Source organism: Babylonia areolata, chromosome 13 (assembly GCF_041734735.1).
Source record: "Babylonia areolata isolate BAREFJ2019XMU chromosome 13, ASM4173473v1, whole genome shotgun sequence".
Lineage (NCBI taxonomy): Eukaryota > Metazoa > Mollusca > Gastropoda > Neogastropoda > Buccinidae > Babylonia > Babylonia areolata.
This window is the reverse complement of record NC_134888.1, coordinates 10,191,966-10,209,281: the sequence shown is the minus strand read 5'-3', so window position 1 is coordinate 10,209,281 and position 17,316 is coordinate 10,191,966. Positions and strand designations below refer to the sequence as shown.

At 42.6% G+C, this 17,316-nt stretch overlaps 1 protein-coding gene across 3 annotated transcripts in view; it reads left to right on the top strand.

Annotated features, from left to right (window-relative positions):
- Positions 1-17,316, top strand: part of LOC143289047 (aminopeptidase NAALADL1-like) — a 114,197-nt gene that overhangs the window by 63,043 nt on the left and 33,838 nt on the right. For all 3 annotated transcript variants that reach the window (XR_013056178.1, XM_076597855.1, XM_076597854.1), the window contains exons 7-8: positions 4,676-4,774; positions 12,997-13,202. Coding sequence is in view for 2 of the 3 variants with exons in the window: in XM_076597855.1 (XP_076453970.1) it covers positions 4,676-4,774; positions 12,997-13,202 (305 nt within the window). In the remaining variant the exon portion in view is untranslated. The remainder of the gene's footprint in view (positions 1-4,675; positions 4,775-12,996; positions 13,203-17,316) is intronic.

The following is a 17,316-nucleotide window of genomic DNA, read 5'->3' as shown; positions in this document are numbered from 1 at the left end:
GTACCTGCAAAAAGAAAAAAAAAAAAGCATCATCATCAAAGATGCATTACCCATACATTTTTATGACTCAGTGTCCTGATCTTGGATTCCAAGAACAGTCAAAGTATTTAGATTTGTGTTGAGTTTCAAGAACAGACTGCACTTATTAAATGTGTAAGTCAAGTTTGAACTGGTATGATTTTTAATGATACTACTAGTACTACTCCTACTCCTACTACTGACAATAATGTAAATTAATATAGTGCACATTCTGTAAATTGGGCTCTAAGTGCTTTACAAAAAACAGGAAACACACACACACACACACACACACACACACACACACACACATGAGAAGAACACAATGAGAACTATGGGGTTGGGTAGTGGTTTTTATGTTAGTTCAGTTCAGTTACTCAAGGAGGCGTCACTGTATTCGGACAAATTCATATACGCTACATCTACTAAGCAGATGCTTGACCAGCAGTTTAACCCAATGCATTTAGTCAGGCCTTGAGGGGGGAAAAAAGCATGAACAAATAGATGGATATATCATTAGATTAAAAAAAAGTTAGCAGATAGATAATGAAACAAAATAAGATGCAGGGAAAAAAAGACAATAATGATAATGAATAAATAAACAAATAAGCAAATAAATGTAAACAAATATACAGACACGCACACACACACACACACACACACACACACATGCACAACAGATATGCAAAAAACATGCATTTTCACAGATATGAAAGCACAAACAAAAGTGCACAGGCCCAACACTCCACATAAAAGCAGACAAGCCCTGACACACACGCACGCATGCATGCACACACCTTCTCCCATGTAACCCTGCACCTCCCCCTCCATGCCCCTGGCCCCACATGCACACACATGCACATTCCTATGTTTCGCAGCTTCCACGGCACACACGCACACGCACACGCACACACACACACACACACACTCACACTCACACCCACACACGCCCATACTCCCCCCCACCCACCACCACCCACATACACATATACACTCGCGCACATTCCAATATTCCATAGCTCCCACAATATGGACATGCTTACACACATATCCGCATGCACACACACACACACACATTCACATACATTCACATAAATAACACACACACACACACACACACACACACACACACACACACATTACACACTTTCATACACAACCTTGTATGCAAGAGAAAAAAAGCACACACGCATACACGCACGCATGCATGCATGCACATGCCCACACTGTCATGTGAAAAATGCATAAATCATGGACACACATGATTATAACCAGTGCAGCATCAATACAGTTCATACAATCGGTTAGTTTGTCTTTAATTCTCATAGCGAAGCTCTTGCTCGTGTAGAAGCAGAAACTGGGCCAGTCTGCTAGATCCAGCATGTGATGTGTCGAAGCAGAATTATATGTTTATATGTTACTGACTGTCAAATGATCAAAAAGACACATAAAAAATAAGCCGAAAAATAATTTCCAGTGACCAGTTTTCATCATTTGTGTATCACAATAATATTATTAGTTTACTGAGATCGACTGATGAAAACGAAACACTCACGCATGGTGTCGTCTGCTATGTCTGGAATTGACAAAGGGAGATAGGGTCTTCATCTGTATCACTGTCAGACATGGTATCCTATAGCTCCCAGGTCTCTTAATAGGAGCTATTGAAGGCTTGGTTTTCTGAGAAAGAGTCGTTCGAAGTCATATTGCAGGAATAATTGGTGAGCACTTGCTGTGTCAGATGTAAAAATTCAAGATGGTGTCGGAAGCAAAAGTATGTGGCGATCTTCTCCTTTCGCATAGATTCATGACAACATTTTTTAGAAATAATACTTTTTAGTCATGAATGTGTCTGTTTATGTTTAGCGTCTGTTTAGGTTATTTTAGTGAACGATTACTTTTATTAACAAAAAGGTGTTTCTGTTTATGATAATTTACAAAAATTCTCCATCGATCACTGATGATAGAAAATCAAGGGAAAAAACTGCACGGAGTTAAGTGTTCAGGTAGTAATGGTTTTAAAGAGTGTTCAGGTATTTATGGTTTAAGTGTTCAGATATAATGGTTTTACAGAGTGTTAAAATAGTGTCAAAATATAGGGAAGAAGTACTGGAACTTGTCAGCTGGTGTGATCAAAACAACTTAGAACTCAATGTATCAAAAACCAAAGAATTAGTTTTAGATTTCAGGAAGACCAGTTATGGCCCCTTACCACTTGTCATTAAAGACAAGCAAGTAGAGATCATCAGCAACTTTAAATTTCATGGACTGATCATTTCCAACAATTTGAAATGGGAGAAAAATACGGAAAAAATTGTTAAGAAAACACAACAGCGCCTTTACTTTCTTTGGCGCCTCAAAAAGTTAGGAATTAAAAAAAGAAATCATGGTTGATTTCTACCGAGCAGTCATTGAAAGTGTGCTAACCTTCGCTATTACTGTTCGATACAGAAACATTTCCAAGGCAGGAGTTGCAGCCCTTTACAGAATCGTAAAAACTGCCACCAAGATTACCGGGGATGATCTACCTTCTCTAGAAGACATATATTATAAGCGGCTACTCAAAAAAGCAAAATCAACCAGCCAGGATGAATCACATCCAGCTTTTGGGATTTTCGAGATGCTCCCCTCTGGTCGATGGTACAGAAGTATAAGGATGAAAACTAATCGCTTCGCCAATAGTTTTTTTTCCCAAAGCAGTCATTGCCCTGTCAAACAAATCCAGTATGATAAATAGAATTGTGCAGTCAACAACCATCTACCTGAAGATCTAGTCATCAGCCCCTTCCATATGTAATATGCAGCTTCTGTTCAAACGTGTGTGTGTGTGTGTATGTGTGTGTGTGTGTGTGTGTGTGTGTGTGTGTGTGTACATGTGTGTGTACATGTGTGAGTATGCACAAGTTTTTATATTGATATGCACTTGTATGTATCCCAATTTCTACTGTATCTGTGTTTGTGTATGATTTTCAATTTATGTTCGTATCTTGTTATGTACTATCCCCCCCCCCCCCCCCACGCCCCCCAAATATTCCTTGTGACCCCGGTACACTTGGTGATAAAGACATATTCTATTCCATTCTATTCTAATGTATTTATGGTTTTACAGTGTTCACAAATTTATGGTTTTACAACTTTTATTGGAATTAGGTGTTTATTGTTTTAAAGAGTGTTCAGGTATATGTGGTTTTATAGGCTGTTCAGGTATTTATGGTTTTATAGAGTGTTCGGGTATTTATGGTTTTATAGAGTGTTCATGTATTTGTCGTTTTATTGGAATTAAGGTATTTTTGGTTTCATAGTGTTCAGGTATTTATTGTTTTAGAGTGTTCAGGTATATGGTTTATAGAGTGTTCAGGTATTTATGGTTTATAGAGTGTTTATGTATTTGTCATTTTATTGGAATTAAGGTATTTTTGGTTTTATAGAGTGTTCAGGTATTTATGGTTTTATAGAGTGTTCATGTATTTGTCGTTTTATTGGAATTTGGTATTTTTGGTTTTATTGAATGTTCAGGTATTTATTGTTTTTTAGAGTGTTCACGTATATGTGGTTTTATAGAGTGTTCAGGTATATGTGGTTTTATATAGTGTTCAGGAGTGTTCAGGTACTTGTGGTTTTATAGAGTGTTCAGGTATTTATGATTTTGTAGAGCGTTCAGGTGTATATGTTTTTTTTAGGATGTTCAGGTATTTGTGGTTTTTATAGAGGTTTAAGATATTTGGGGTTTTATTGAGTGTTCAGGTATTATGGTTTTATTGAGTCTAGCTCCGTTCTTCTGATACTTGACTTCTCAGGATACCTCATGTCAGAAGTAAGACCTACAGACACAGATTATTTTCTTTTTTTTTGATTGATTGATTGATATGGATACTTATATAGCGCCTATCCTCAGTTGGAGACCAAACTCAATGCACTTTACAAACACAGGGTCATTTGCACAACAGGCTGTCTACCTGGGTAGAGCCGACTGACGGCTGCCACTGGGATCTCATCATTCGTTTCCTGTGTCATTACATTCCCACTCTCTTTTCAGTTGCCAAAGACATGGAACAAGCTCCCTGATAATCTCTGTCATTCTTACTCCCTTATCTCTTTCTGATCTGGTATCAAAACTCACCTCTTTCCTCAGCAGTAAGTTTAGTTGTGGCAAGTTCACTTCTTTGCGTGTGGTGTGCTTGACTATGTATACATATGTATGTGTACACATGCACATACATGTGTATGAATGTGTATTTGTGTGTGTTCGTATATTTGATTACACACGCACTCACATTTTTGTATGGAGTGTATGTGTGTGTGTGTGTGTGTGTGCGTGTGTGTGTAGTTTGTCACATTTTGGTGTGTGTACATAAAATTGACGTAATGTGTTATGTAAACAAAAGTGTTTTGAAAAGCACCTAGAGCAGATTTCTAGATAATGCTCTGTATAGGTATCCATTATTATTATTATTATTATTATTATTTATGTTCAGATTAGATCTTTGAAAATTTAGACAGATGTTCCCTTCATTTGGACTTATATATCAGTGTCATAATTTAAAAGAAAGACAAAGGGAAGAGTTTTAATGGGATTGTGAAAAGCATGTTTCTGATGAGGACTTTATGTTTTGTGTGTCTGTGGCAAAACATGACTTTTTTGGCATTTGTGGAACAGATGGGGGAAATCTGACAGTCCGTCTGTCTGTCTTCAACAAGAAGCAACGGCACATCGTGAAAAATATCATCAGTGATATTCATGGGACTGAAGAAAAAGGTGAGAGAACATAGAAGAAACACTTTCTGGTGATATTAAATTCCATGAAACAGTTTTCATATTAGTGTATTGTCTAGAGTGAAACAGTGAAACAGTTTAAATACCTTGGCACCATCATCAAGAGCAACAGCACTGGCAAGACTGAAGCCCAAATGGAGAGACAAGAACATCAGACTTAGAGCAAAGCTGAAGCCTTTGCACTGGTTCTTTTATTTTCTTGTAGCAAGCAAGTCCAGGACTCTTAGTGCAGTGGATTAAGTCAGGAAAACCACCAGACAGCAGTCAGTATGAGGATCTTCTGAACACAGTGAAAAAAGGGGAAATGAGATGGTGACAAGATCTGACAGGCTCTCCAAGACCATCCTTCAGCAAGCAGTGCAGGGGAAAAAGAGACAAGGCAGACAGTGAAACAAGTGGGCAGGCAACATCACAGAGTGTACAGAGAGGAGCTTTGCAGGCCCTGTCCCACGACCACCAGAAATGGAGACAGTTATTGATGCGTTCAGCAGTGCAGAACCCACCCCACAGCCAAGCCAGGTTTTGGCTCCAGTGACACTGACATTCAGTCTGAAGTTGAAATAGTGGCAGTTACTTTTTATTTTTATTTATTTATTTATTTATTTTTTTAACATTTTACAGTCCATGTTCCTTGGTTGTTGTTTTTCTGTGCATTGTGGGAACATGTAGAGTAGGTTTTTGGTTCACAATATCTATATCACATTATGGTAATAAATTGTGGGAACATGTAGAGTAGGTTTTTGGTTCACAATATCTATATCACATTATGGTAATAAATTGTGGGAACATGTAGAGTAGGTTTTTGGTTCACAATATCTATATCACATTATGGTAATAAATTGTGGGAACATGTAGAGTAGGTTTTTGGTTCACAATATCTATATCACATTATGGTAATAAATTGTGGGAACATGTAGAGTAGGTTTTTGGTTCACAATATCTATATCACATTATGGTAATAAATTGTGGGAACATGTAGAGTAGGTTTTTGGTTCACAATATCTATATCACATTATGGTAATAAATTGTGGGAACATGTAGAGTAGGTTTTTGGTTCACAATATCTACATCAGATTATGGTAATGTACTGTGGGAACATGTAGAGTAGGTTTTTGGTTCACAATATCTACATCAGATTATGGTAATGTATTGTGGGAACATGTAGAGTAGGTTTTTGGTTCACAATATCTACATCAGATTATGGTAATGTATTGTGGGAACATGTAGAGTAGGTTTTTGGTTCACAATATCTACATCAGATTATGGTAATGTATTGTGGGAACATGTAGAGTAGGTTTTTGGTTCACAATATCTACATCAGATTATGGTAATGTATTGTGCATTTGTGGTTTTATCTGATGTTTGACAAGAAAGGTTTTTGTAAAAATACAGAACATGGACTCATTGCGACAGTATGTATGAATATATGATTGTCAGTCATGTGGAGTGTTGGCCTGGAGGTGGTGGTGGTGGTGGTGTGTCCATCGAGATCGATGATGACCATCGTTGTCATCCAGCTGGGGGAAGGGGGGAGGGTGGTGGTGGGGTGGGGGGGAGGATGCTCATGAATCTATCTGTGAATGCGCAGATGGCTGAATAGTCCAATCTGCGCACGAAATGTTCGCTGACAGTTGTGGCAGACAAAGACAGGCATACCATTGTCAGGGAGCTTGTTTGCCCGTGACTTTCTGGCCTGCCTCTTCTGAACAGCTGCAGCAGTCCTGTTGGCCTCGCACAACTTGGCGCCTTTGTGCACAGCAGCGCGCCATTTGTCACGGTCCACTGCAGATTCCTCCCAGGAGTCAGGGTTGATATCAAACGCTTTCAGAGAGACTTTCAGAGTATCTCTGAAGCGCTTCTTCTGACCTCCGTGTGATCTCTTCCCTTGTTGCAGCTTGCCATAGAAGAGCCTTTTGGGCAGCCGATGGTCTGGCATGCACGCCACGTGTCCAGCCCAGCGAAGCTGGGACTGCATCAGGATGGTGAAGATGCTGGGAAGGGTGGCTTTTGCGAGCACCTCTGTGTCAGGGGTCCTGTCTTGCCACTTGATGTTCAGTAGCTTCCTGAGGCATGTTGTGTGGAAGTGGTTCAGCTTCTTGGCATGTCGTTGGTGCACTGTCCAAGTTTCGCAAGTGTACAGTAGTGTGGGGAGAACTACTGCTCTGTAGACCTTTAGCTTGGTCTCAAGACTAATGCCTCTTCTGTTCCAGACATTTGCATTGAGTCTACCAAAAGTTGCGCTTGCTCTTGCAATCCTGACGTTCACTTCATCGTCGATGGTCGCATTTCGTGACAGTGTGCTGCCAAGGTATGTGAACCGCTCCACCGCACTGAGTCTCTGACTGTTGACTGTGATGTTGGGCTCAACGTAGGGTTTCCCTGGGGCTGGCTGATGGAGAACTTCAGTTTTCCTCGTGCTGATGGTAAGGCCGAAGTTCCTGCTGGCAGTGGCAAACTTGTCGACGCTGAGTTGCATGTCAGCTTCAGATCCAGTGTTGAGGGCACAATCATCAGCAAACAAAAAGTCTCTGATGATGTCTGTCATGACCTTCGTTTTTGCTTGAAGCCTTCTGAGGTTAAACAGCTTGCCATCTGTTCGGTACTTTAGGCTGATTCCAACATCGCCATCTCTGAAGGCATCAGTAAGCATTGCAGAGAACATGAGGCTGAACAGCGTTGGAGCCAGGACGCAGCCTTGCTTGACACCATTTGTGACAGCAAAAGGAGCAGATGTTTCGCCATTGTCCTGGCCTCGAGCCTGCATGCCTTCATGGAATTGGCTGACCAAGGAAATAAATTTCCGAGGGCATCTGTACTTGGCCATGATCTTCCACAGTCCCTCTCTACTCACGGTGTCGAAGGCCTTAGTGAGGTCGACATAGGTGGAGAACAGATCAGCATTTTGCTCCTGACATTTCTCTTGCAGCTGCCTTGCAGCAAACACCATGTCGGTGGTTCCGCACTCTTTCCGGAATCCACATTGGCTCTCAGGCAAGTGACCTTGGTCAAGGTGTGCTGTGAGGCGGTTTAGTAGGATCCTGGCAAGTATCTTGCCTGCGATGGAGAGCAAGGAAATGCCCCGATGGTTATCACAGGCTTGCCGGTTCCCCTTTCACTTGTACAAGTGAATGATAGATGCGTCTTTGAAATCCTGGGGGATCGTCTCTTCTTTCCACATGAGTGAGTTCAGCTGATGGACCTTCTCAGTCAGCACAGTGCCTCCATTCTTGTAGACCTCTGCTGGTATGGAGTCTGAGCCAGGTGCTTTGCCACTGGATAGCAGACGGATTGCTTTCTGGGTCTCAAGAGGTGTTGGCGGATCGTCCAGTGCTTCGTTGATTGGGACTTGTGGGAGACGGTCTATGGCTTCATCATTTATGGAGGAAGGGCGATTTAAGACACTGTTGAAGTGCTCAGCCCAGCGTTCGAGAATTTTCTCCTTCTCGGTGATCAAGGTATTCCCATCTGCACTGAGGAGGGGGGATGATCCTGAGGATGTGGGGCCGTAGACTTCTTTTAAGGCATCATAGAACCTCTTCATATTGTGCCTGTCAGCATATCCCTGGATCTCATCAGCTTTGTCACTCAGCCACTTATCCTGCATCTGGCGTAACTTTTGCTGAACAGTCCTGCGGATGGCATCGTACGCATCCTTTTTTGATGTGGACTTTGGGCTGCTCAGGTAGGCTTGATGCAGACGGCGTTTCTCATCCAGAAGCTGCTTGATTTCATCACAGTTTTCATCAAACCAGTCTTTGTGCTTTCTGGTCATGGGTCCCAGGGTCTCTGAAGCTGTACTATAGATCAGCTGGCGCAGGGTCCTCCAGTCAGACTCCATATTCTGGTTGTCCAGAGAGGCAGATTCCAGACGATCTTCCAGCAGCTCCACAAAGGACTGTTTGATGGTGATGTTTTTCAGCTTAGCGATGTTGAGCCGTTTTGGAGCCTTCTGGCCTTGGGGGCGTCTCTTGGGCTGGATTCGAATATTCAGCTTCGAGACTACAAGGCGATGGTCTGTCCAACACTCGGCGCCGCACATGGTCTTTGTTACACGTACATCTTGCCTATCCCTTTTCCTGACGATGACATAATCGATGAGATGCCAATGCTTTGAACGGGGGTGCATCCATGACGTCCTGTTACGGGTAGGGAGGCAGAAAACTGTGTTGGTTATCAGCAGTTCGTGCTCTGCACAGGTCTGAAGCAAAAGCAATCCATTTGGGTTGCAGTGGCCCACACCGTGCTTTCCAATCACTCCATCCCAGGAGATGTAGTCAGAGCCAACTCTAGCATTGAAGTCCCCAAGAATGATGAGCTTGTCTGCTTTAGGGATAGCAGCAATGACAGAGTGAAGGTCCTCGTAGAACTTCGCCTTCACTTCATCCGGGTTGGTCATGGTTGGGGCGTAGGCACTGACAATGGTGAGGTGCTTGTGGCCAGATGCCAGTGGGAGTTTCATGGTCATAAGCCTATCGTTGACTCCCTTTGGGATTCCAGCTAGCTTGCTGACAAGTGCTGTTTTTACTGCAAAACCAACGCCAGCCTCACGTCGCTCTTCGCTTCCTCGTCCACTCCAGAAGAAGGTGTAACCAGATCCCTGTTCACAGAGCTCGCCTTCGCCTGCAAGCCGAGTCTCACTCAAGGCTGCGATGTCGATGTTGTATCTGGCGAGTTCGGATGCAACTAGTGCTGTTCTCCTTTGGGGTCTGTCCGCGTTATCTCTGTCCAGGAGAGTCCTTATGTTCCAAGCACCAATGGTGAGAGGAACGATCCTTGTTTTTTTCTTTTCTTTCTTGTTTCGATCGCTGATGTAGGGTCCCCGCCAGCCGCGGTATGCTGGCCAGGGTGATATGGAGCAGGCAATTTTTAGGGCACCTTTTCTAGCCCCTTCCTCATGCCAGGGAGGTGAGCAGTGCATTCCTAAAGAGGGCTGCTCAGACGCTCAGACAGCTGCCGAGCTCCATCGCTGCTCCTGTCGATGAAGAACGACCCTATGGCCTGAGCCGCCTGCGTGCAGGTCTGCGGCTGCGACTGCCAGTGTACCCACACCTGTTGTTTCGTCGCTCGCCTGTCACCACAGGACTTGGGGGTGATGAAATGATGAAGGATGAAAGGTCATTTTGGATGACTGATGACTTGCGCGATGAGTTTGTTTAAAGTGAAGAGGAGTTGCGCAACGTCGACCTCACTCTCTCGTCCGGGTCCACCAATTTCCAGTGGCAAGACTAAGTCGAGACGACTGGAGGATGAGCACGGATGCAGTGGATGACCAAGATATCCTTTCGGTGTCTCATCTTGCTCTCTGCACTCCACCGTGCGTTGCTGTAACCGCCTTCCTTTCCGTTGAACCGATAGGTTTCTTCCGCGGATTCTGCTGGATCCATACTTCGCATGCATGGGTAGACACACCCCGGGGGCCAACTGCGTGTGGCATGCACACAGCACAGTGGAGCTAGATGGCCGTCGGTGGCTCTCCTGAGCCAACGCCCTTTTATGGATCTCCATAAGGGTGTCTAGCCACCCGCCTCACCAGTCCCGGAAGGGAGCGGTGGGAGTGCCGGTTTAGTCGCCGGCAACCCGACCCTGAACAGGTTGTACTGGATTACAGGTTACCAGTAGCAGATCTAATGACCTGACCTGGAGGTAACGCATCCGTCTAGGAAGTGAGAGAATCTGAGCGCACTGGTTCGAATTACACCAGCAGTCACCAGTATTTTCTCCCCTCCACTAGACCTTGAGTGGTGGTCTGGGCGCTAGTCATTCGCGTGAGACGATAAACTGAGGTCCTGTATGCAGCATGCATTTAGTGCACGTAAAAGAACCCACAGGAACAAAAGCATTGGCCCTGGCAAAATTCTGTAGGAAAATCCACCTTGATAGGAAAACAAATAAAAATGCAGGCAGAAAAAAAAGGGGGTGTCGCTGTTAGTGTAGCAACATGCACTCCCTGTGGAGAGCAGTGCACATTTCACACAGAGAAATCTGTTGTAACAAAAAGAGTAATACAAATGTCCGACTAAGACAGTTAGGACAGCAGAGGAGGCAGCTGCTGTCCTGTCTATTTGGGCTAGAATTTGGTTATAGTGGAGAGTGTCTTGCCCAAGTTACATTCCCACTCTTTCGGCCAAGGGGGCTTAGGAAAGTCCGCATTGCGACGGTCCCAAGGCTGCAGCACCAAGATCCAGTGCAGTCTCACCTCCCAGCATGAGAGTCATAGTCTCTCACAAAAGACCAAGCTGTAAATGAATTCCCACTGCAGTGAAGAAACCATCGATCACACAGCCCCACCCCACTGTGGCAATCTGTGATATAAGCTGAGACAGTTTTATAAGCTGATTCAGTTCAAAGTTACAGCAAAAAACAACAACAAAAAACATGTATTTTTAAAGTCCAGTATTTCAGCTGTTGAAGCTGATCTATACAGCCGGTGGACAGTCATGGGATCTTTACAGCTCATAGACAGTTTTGGGATCCTGGGATCTTTACAGCTTATGGACCGTTGTGGAATCGTCATGGAATCTTTACTGCTTATGGACAGTCGTGGAATCGTCATGGAATCTTTACAGCTTATGGAAAGCCGTGGAATCGTCATGGAATCTTTATAGCTTATGGACTGTCGTGGAATCATCATGGATTCTTTACAGCTAATGGACAGCTGTGGAATCGTCATGGAATCTTTACAGCTTATGGACAGTTGTGGGATCCTGGGATCTTTACAGCTTATGGACAGTTGTGGAATTGTTATGAAATCTTTACAGCTTATGGACAGTCATGGAATCGTCATGAAATCTTAACAGGTTATGGACAGTTGTGGGATCCTAGGATCTTTACAGCTTATGGACAGTTATGGAATCGTCATGGAATCTTTACAGCTTATGGACAGTTGTGGAATCGTCATGGAATCTTTACAGTTTATGGACAGTCGTAGAATCATCATGGAATCTTAACAGTTTATGGACAGTTGTGGAATTGTCATAGAATCTTAACAGCTTATGGACAGTCGTGGAATTGTCACGGAATCTTTACAGTTTATGGACAGTTATGGAATCGTCATAGAATCTAAACAGCTTATGGACAGTCGTGGAATCGCCATGGAATCTTTACAGCCTGTGGACAGTCATGTAGTCTTTCATTTTCAACTAGGTGTCAACTTCACATTTTCTGTCTGAATCATGAATATTTTCAGTTATTCCTTCTATTCTGAAGGGAAGGTTTAGGGGACAGATGTGCTTTTATAATCCAAGTACTAAAGTTCTGCAGTTGTGTAAACAAATTGTTTTGTTGTGATTTCTTTTTCTTGTGTTCTGTGTGTTGGTCTGCCTGTTTTCCAGAAATGTGACTCTTCCTCCTACAGAGTTCACAGATACTGAGAACAAAGAATCAAGAAAATAGTCATTGATCTGTAAGCTAGAAATCGCACAGTTTTATTTAATATTATAGAAAGTAATAGAATCAGTTTGCTAATTTTTTTCCACAGGTGCTATTTTCTTTTTGTTTTTGAAATTAGCAAATATATATATATATATATATATATATATATATATATATGATAGTCAGTCGTGTCCGACTATGACCATCAGAACAGCAGAGGAGGCAACTGCTGTTCCGACTATTTGGGCTAGAATTTGATTATAGTGGAGAGTGTCTTGCCCAAGTTACATCCCCACTCTCTCGGCCAAGAGGGTTTTAGGACAGTCAGCGTTGGGATGGTTCCCAAAGGCCAACTAGCCCACAAGGCTGCAGCACTAAGAGCCAGTGCAATTTTGCCTCCTAGTTTGAGAGTCATAGTCCTTCACAAAAGACTAAGCTGTAAATGATTTCCCATTGACTGGAGAAACCTTTGATAATACAGCTCTCACTTTGCTGTTGGCCCAAATGTAAACTTATGTCAATCTGTGATATAAGCCAAGTGTTGGGCCTGATATATATATATATATATATATATATATATATATATATATATATATATATATACAGTTTTGTCAGTATTTTGCACAGTCAGTATAGAGATGATACCAGATGTGTTTTGAAATCAAACACATGAAAAATTGACTACTGAAAAAACCCAACACAATTGAGTTTTACATTTTTTATAAAGCACCAAACTCACAAGAGTACATTGCCAAAACATGATCCATTGGTAAAGATTTCACTTGTGATACATGGCCAAATAGTAGGCTTAAACGATAGACGTTTCATTTCAGATCGTTACGTTGTGATTGGAGCGCCCCGAGCTTCGTTGCCAGGCATGTCACAGGATGCTGTGACCAGCTCAGCACTGCTGATACAGGTGGCAAGGGCCTTGAACTCAGCACACCAGCTGAACAAGTGGAAGCCTGTGCGTGGCATTAAGATAGTGTCCTGGGGTGGGGCGGATCTTGGCAACTTGGGGATGCTACAGTACTTGAAGGTGAGAGGACATTGCAGGTGTGAACCTGATCATACTCAGCACAGATAGCTCAGCACTGCTCTGTACTGCCCTCTATAGCAGCACATCAGCACAGCGAAACACAGGTTATGGAACACAGCACAGCACAGCGAAACAGTTGTGGAACATACAGCACAGCAGAGCACAGTGAAACACAGTTATTGAACACAGCAGAGCACAGTGAAACACAGTTATTGAACACAGCAGAGCACAGTGAAACACAGTTATTGAACACAGTACAGCACAGTGAAACACAGTTATTGAACACAGTACAGCACAGCGAAACGTTTATGGAACACACAGCACAGTGAAACACAGTTATTAAAAACAGCACAGCACAGTGAAACACAGTTATTGAACACAGTACAGCACAGTGAAACACAGTTATTGAACACAGTACAGCACAGCGAAACACAGTTATTGAACACAGCAGAGCACAGTGAAACACAGTTATTGAACACAGTACAGCACAGCGAAACGGTTATGGAACACACAGCACAGTGAAACACAGTTATTAAAAACAGCACAGCACAGTGAAACACAGTTATTGAACTCAGCAGAGCACAGTGAAACACAGTTATTGAACAGTGAAACACAGTTATTGAACACAGAAGAGCACAGTGAAACACAGTTATTGAACACAGTACAGCACAGCGAAACAGCTATGGAACACACAGCACAGTGAAACACAGTTATTAAATACAGCACAGCACAGTGAAACAGGTTATGGAACACAGCACAGAGAAACACAGTTATGGAACACAGCACAGTACAGTGAAACACGGTTACTAAATACAGCACAGCACAGTAAAACACAGTTATGGAACACAGCACAGCACAGTGAAACACAGTTATTAAATACAGCACAGCACAGTGAAACACAGTTATGGAACACAGCACAGCACAGTGAAACACAGTTATGGAACACAGCACAGTACAGTGAAACACAGTTATTAAATACAGCACAGCACAGTGAAACACAGTTATGGAACACAGCACAGAGAAACACAGTTATGGAACACAGCACAGCACAGTGAAACACAGTTATGGAACACAGCACAGTACAGTGAAACACAGTTATTAAATACAGCACAGCACAGTGAAACATAGTTATGGAACACAGCACAGCACAGAGAAACACAGTTATGGAACACAGCACAGTGAAACATAGTTATGGAACACAGCACAGCACAGAGAAACACAGTTATGGAACACAGCACAGTACAGTGAAACACAGTTATTAAATACAGCACAGCACAGTGAAACACAGTTATGGAACACAGCACAGAGAAGCACAGTTATGGCACACAGCACAATGAAACACAGTTATGGCACACAGCACAGTGAAACACAGTTATGGTACACAGCACAGTGAAACACAGTTATGGCACACAGCACTGTGAAACACAGTTATGGCACACAGCACAGTGAAACACAGTTATTAAATACAGCACAGAGAAACACAGTTATGGAACACAGCACAGTACAGTGAAATACAGTTATTAAATACAGCACAGCACAGTGAAACACAGTTCTGAAACACAGCACAGAGAAACACAGTTATGGCACACAGCACAATGAAATAAAGTTATGGCACACAGCACAATGAAATACAGTTATGGCACACAGCACAGTGAAACACAGTTATTAAATACAGCACAGCACAGTGAAACACAGTTATGGAACACAGCACAGAGAAACACAGTTATGGCACACAGCACAATGAAATACAGTTATGGAACACAGCACAGTGAGACAGTTATTGAACACAGCACAGTGAAACAGGTTATTGAACACAGCACAGCACCGTGAAACAGGTTATTGAACACAGCACAGCACCGTGAAACAGGTTATTGAACACAGCACAGCACAGTGAAGCACAGTTATGGCACACAGCACAGTGAAACAGTTAGTGAACACAGCACAGTGAAACAGGTTATTGAACACAGCACAGCACCGTGAAACAGGTTATTGAACACAGCACAGCACAGTGAAGCACAGTTATGGCACACAGCACAGTGAAACACAGTTATGGCACACAGCACTATGGAATACAGCACAGCACAGTTATTAAATACAGCACAGCACAGTGAAACACAGTTATTAAATACAGCACAGCACAGTGAAACACAGTTATGGAACACAGCACAGTGAAGCACAGTTATTAAATACAGCACAGCATAGTGAAACACAGTTATGGCACACAGCACAATGAAACACAGTTATGGAACACAGCACAGCACAGTGAAGCACAGTTATTAAATACAGCACAGCACAGTGAAGCACAGTTATTAAACACAGCACAGCACAGTGAAGCACAGTTATTAAATACAGCACAGCACAGTGAAACACAGTTATGGAACACAGCACAGCACAGTGAAGCACGGTTATTAAATACAGCACAACATAGTGAAACACAGTTATGGCACACAGCACAATGAAACACAGTTATGGAACACAGCACAGCACAGTGAAGCACAGTTATTAAATACAGCACAGCACAGTGAAACACAGTTATGGAACACAGCACAGCACAGTGAAGCACAGTTATTAAACACAGCACAGCACAGTGAAGCACAGTTATTAAATACAGCACAGCACAGTGAAACACAGTTATGGAACACAGTGAAGCACAGTTATTAAACACATCACAGCACAGTGAAGCACAGTTGTTAAATACAGCACAGCACAGTGAAACACAGTTATGGAGCACAACATAGCACATCGCAGCATAGCAAAACACAGGTTATGTGGAACACATCATAGTACACTAAAACAAAGCATAGTAAAACACTGATATGGAACACACATCACAGCATAGTAAAACACGGGTATGGAACACATCACAGTGCAGTAAAACACAGGTATGGAACACATCACAATGCAGTAAAACACAGGTATGGAACACATCACAGTACTGTAAAACACAGGTATGGAACACATCACAGTGCAGTAAACACAGGTATGGAACACATCACAGTACTGTAAAACACAGGTATGGAACACATCACAGTACAGTAAAGCACAGGTATGGAACACATCACAGTGCAGCAAAACAGGCATGGAACACATCACAATGCAGAAAAACACATGTATGGAACACATCACAGTACAGTAAAACAGGTATGGAACACATCACAATGCAGTAAAACAGGTATGGAACACATCACAGTACAGTAAAACAGGTATGGAACACATCACAGTGCAGTAAAACAGGTATGGAACACATCACAATGCAGTAAAACAGGTATGGAACACATCACAATGCAGTATGCAGTAAACAGGTATGGAACACATCACAGTGCAGTAAAACCAGGTATCAGGTAGTTGGAACACATCACAGTGCAGTAAAACAGGTATGGGAACACATCACAATGCAGTAAAACACAGGTATGGAACACATCACAATGCAGTATAACAGGTATGGAACACATCACAATGCAGTAAAACACAGGTATGGAACACATCACAGTGCAGTAAAACAGGTATGGAACACTCACAATGCAGTAAAACAGGTATGGAACACATCACAATGCAGTAAAACACAGGTATGGAACACATCAAAGTGCAGTAAAACACAGGTATGGAACACATCACAGTGCAGTAAAACACAGGTATGGAACACATCAAAGTGCAGTAAAAGACAGGTATGGAACACATCACAGTGCAGTAAAACACAGGTATGGAACACATCAAAGTGCAGTAAAACACAGGTATGGAACACATCAAAGTGCAGTAAAACACAGGTATGGAACACATCAAATTGCAGTAAAACAGGTATGGAACACATCACAATGCAGTAAAGCACAGGTATGGAATACATCACAGTACAGTTAAACACAGGTATGGAACACTTCACAGTGCAGTAAAACACAGGTATGGAACACATCACAGTGCAGTAAAACACAGGTATGGAACACATCACAGTGCAGTAAAACACAGGTATGGAACACATCAAAGTGCAGTAAAACAGGTATGGAACACATCACAGTGCAGTAAAGCAGGTATGGAACACATCAAAACACAGGTATAGAACTCATCACAGCACTGTAAAACAAGTAATAAGCACACATAACAGCACAGTACAGGACAGTTT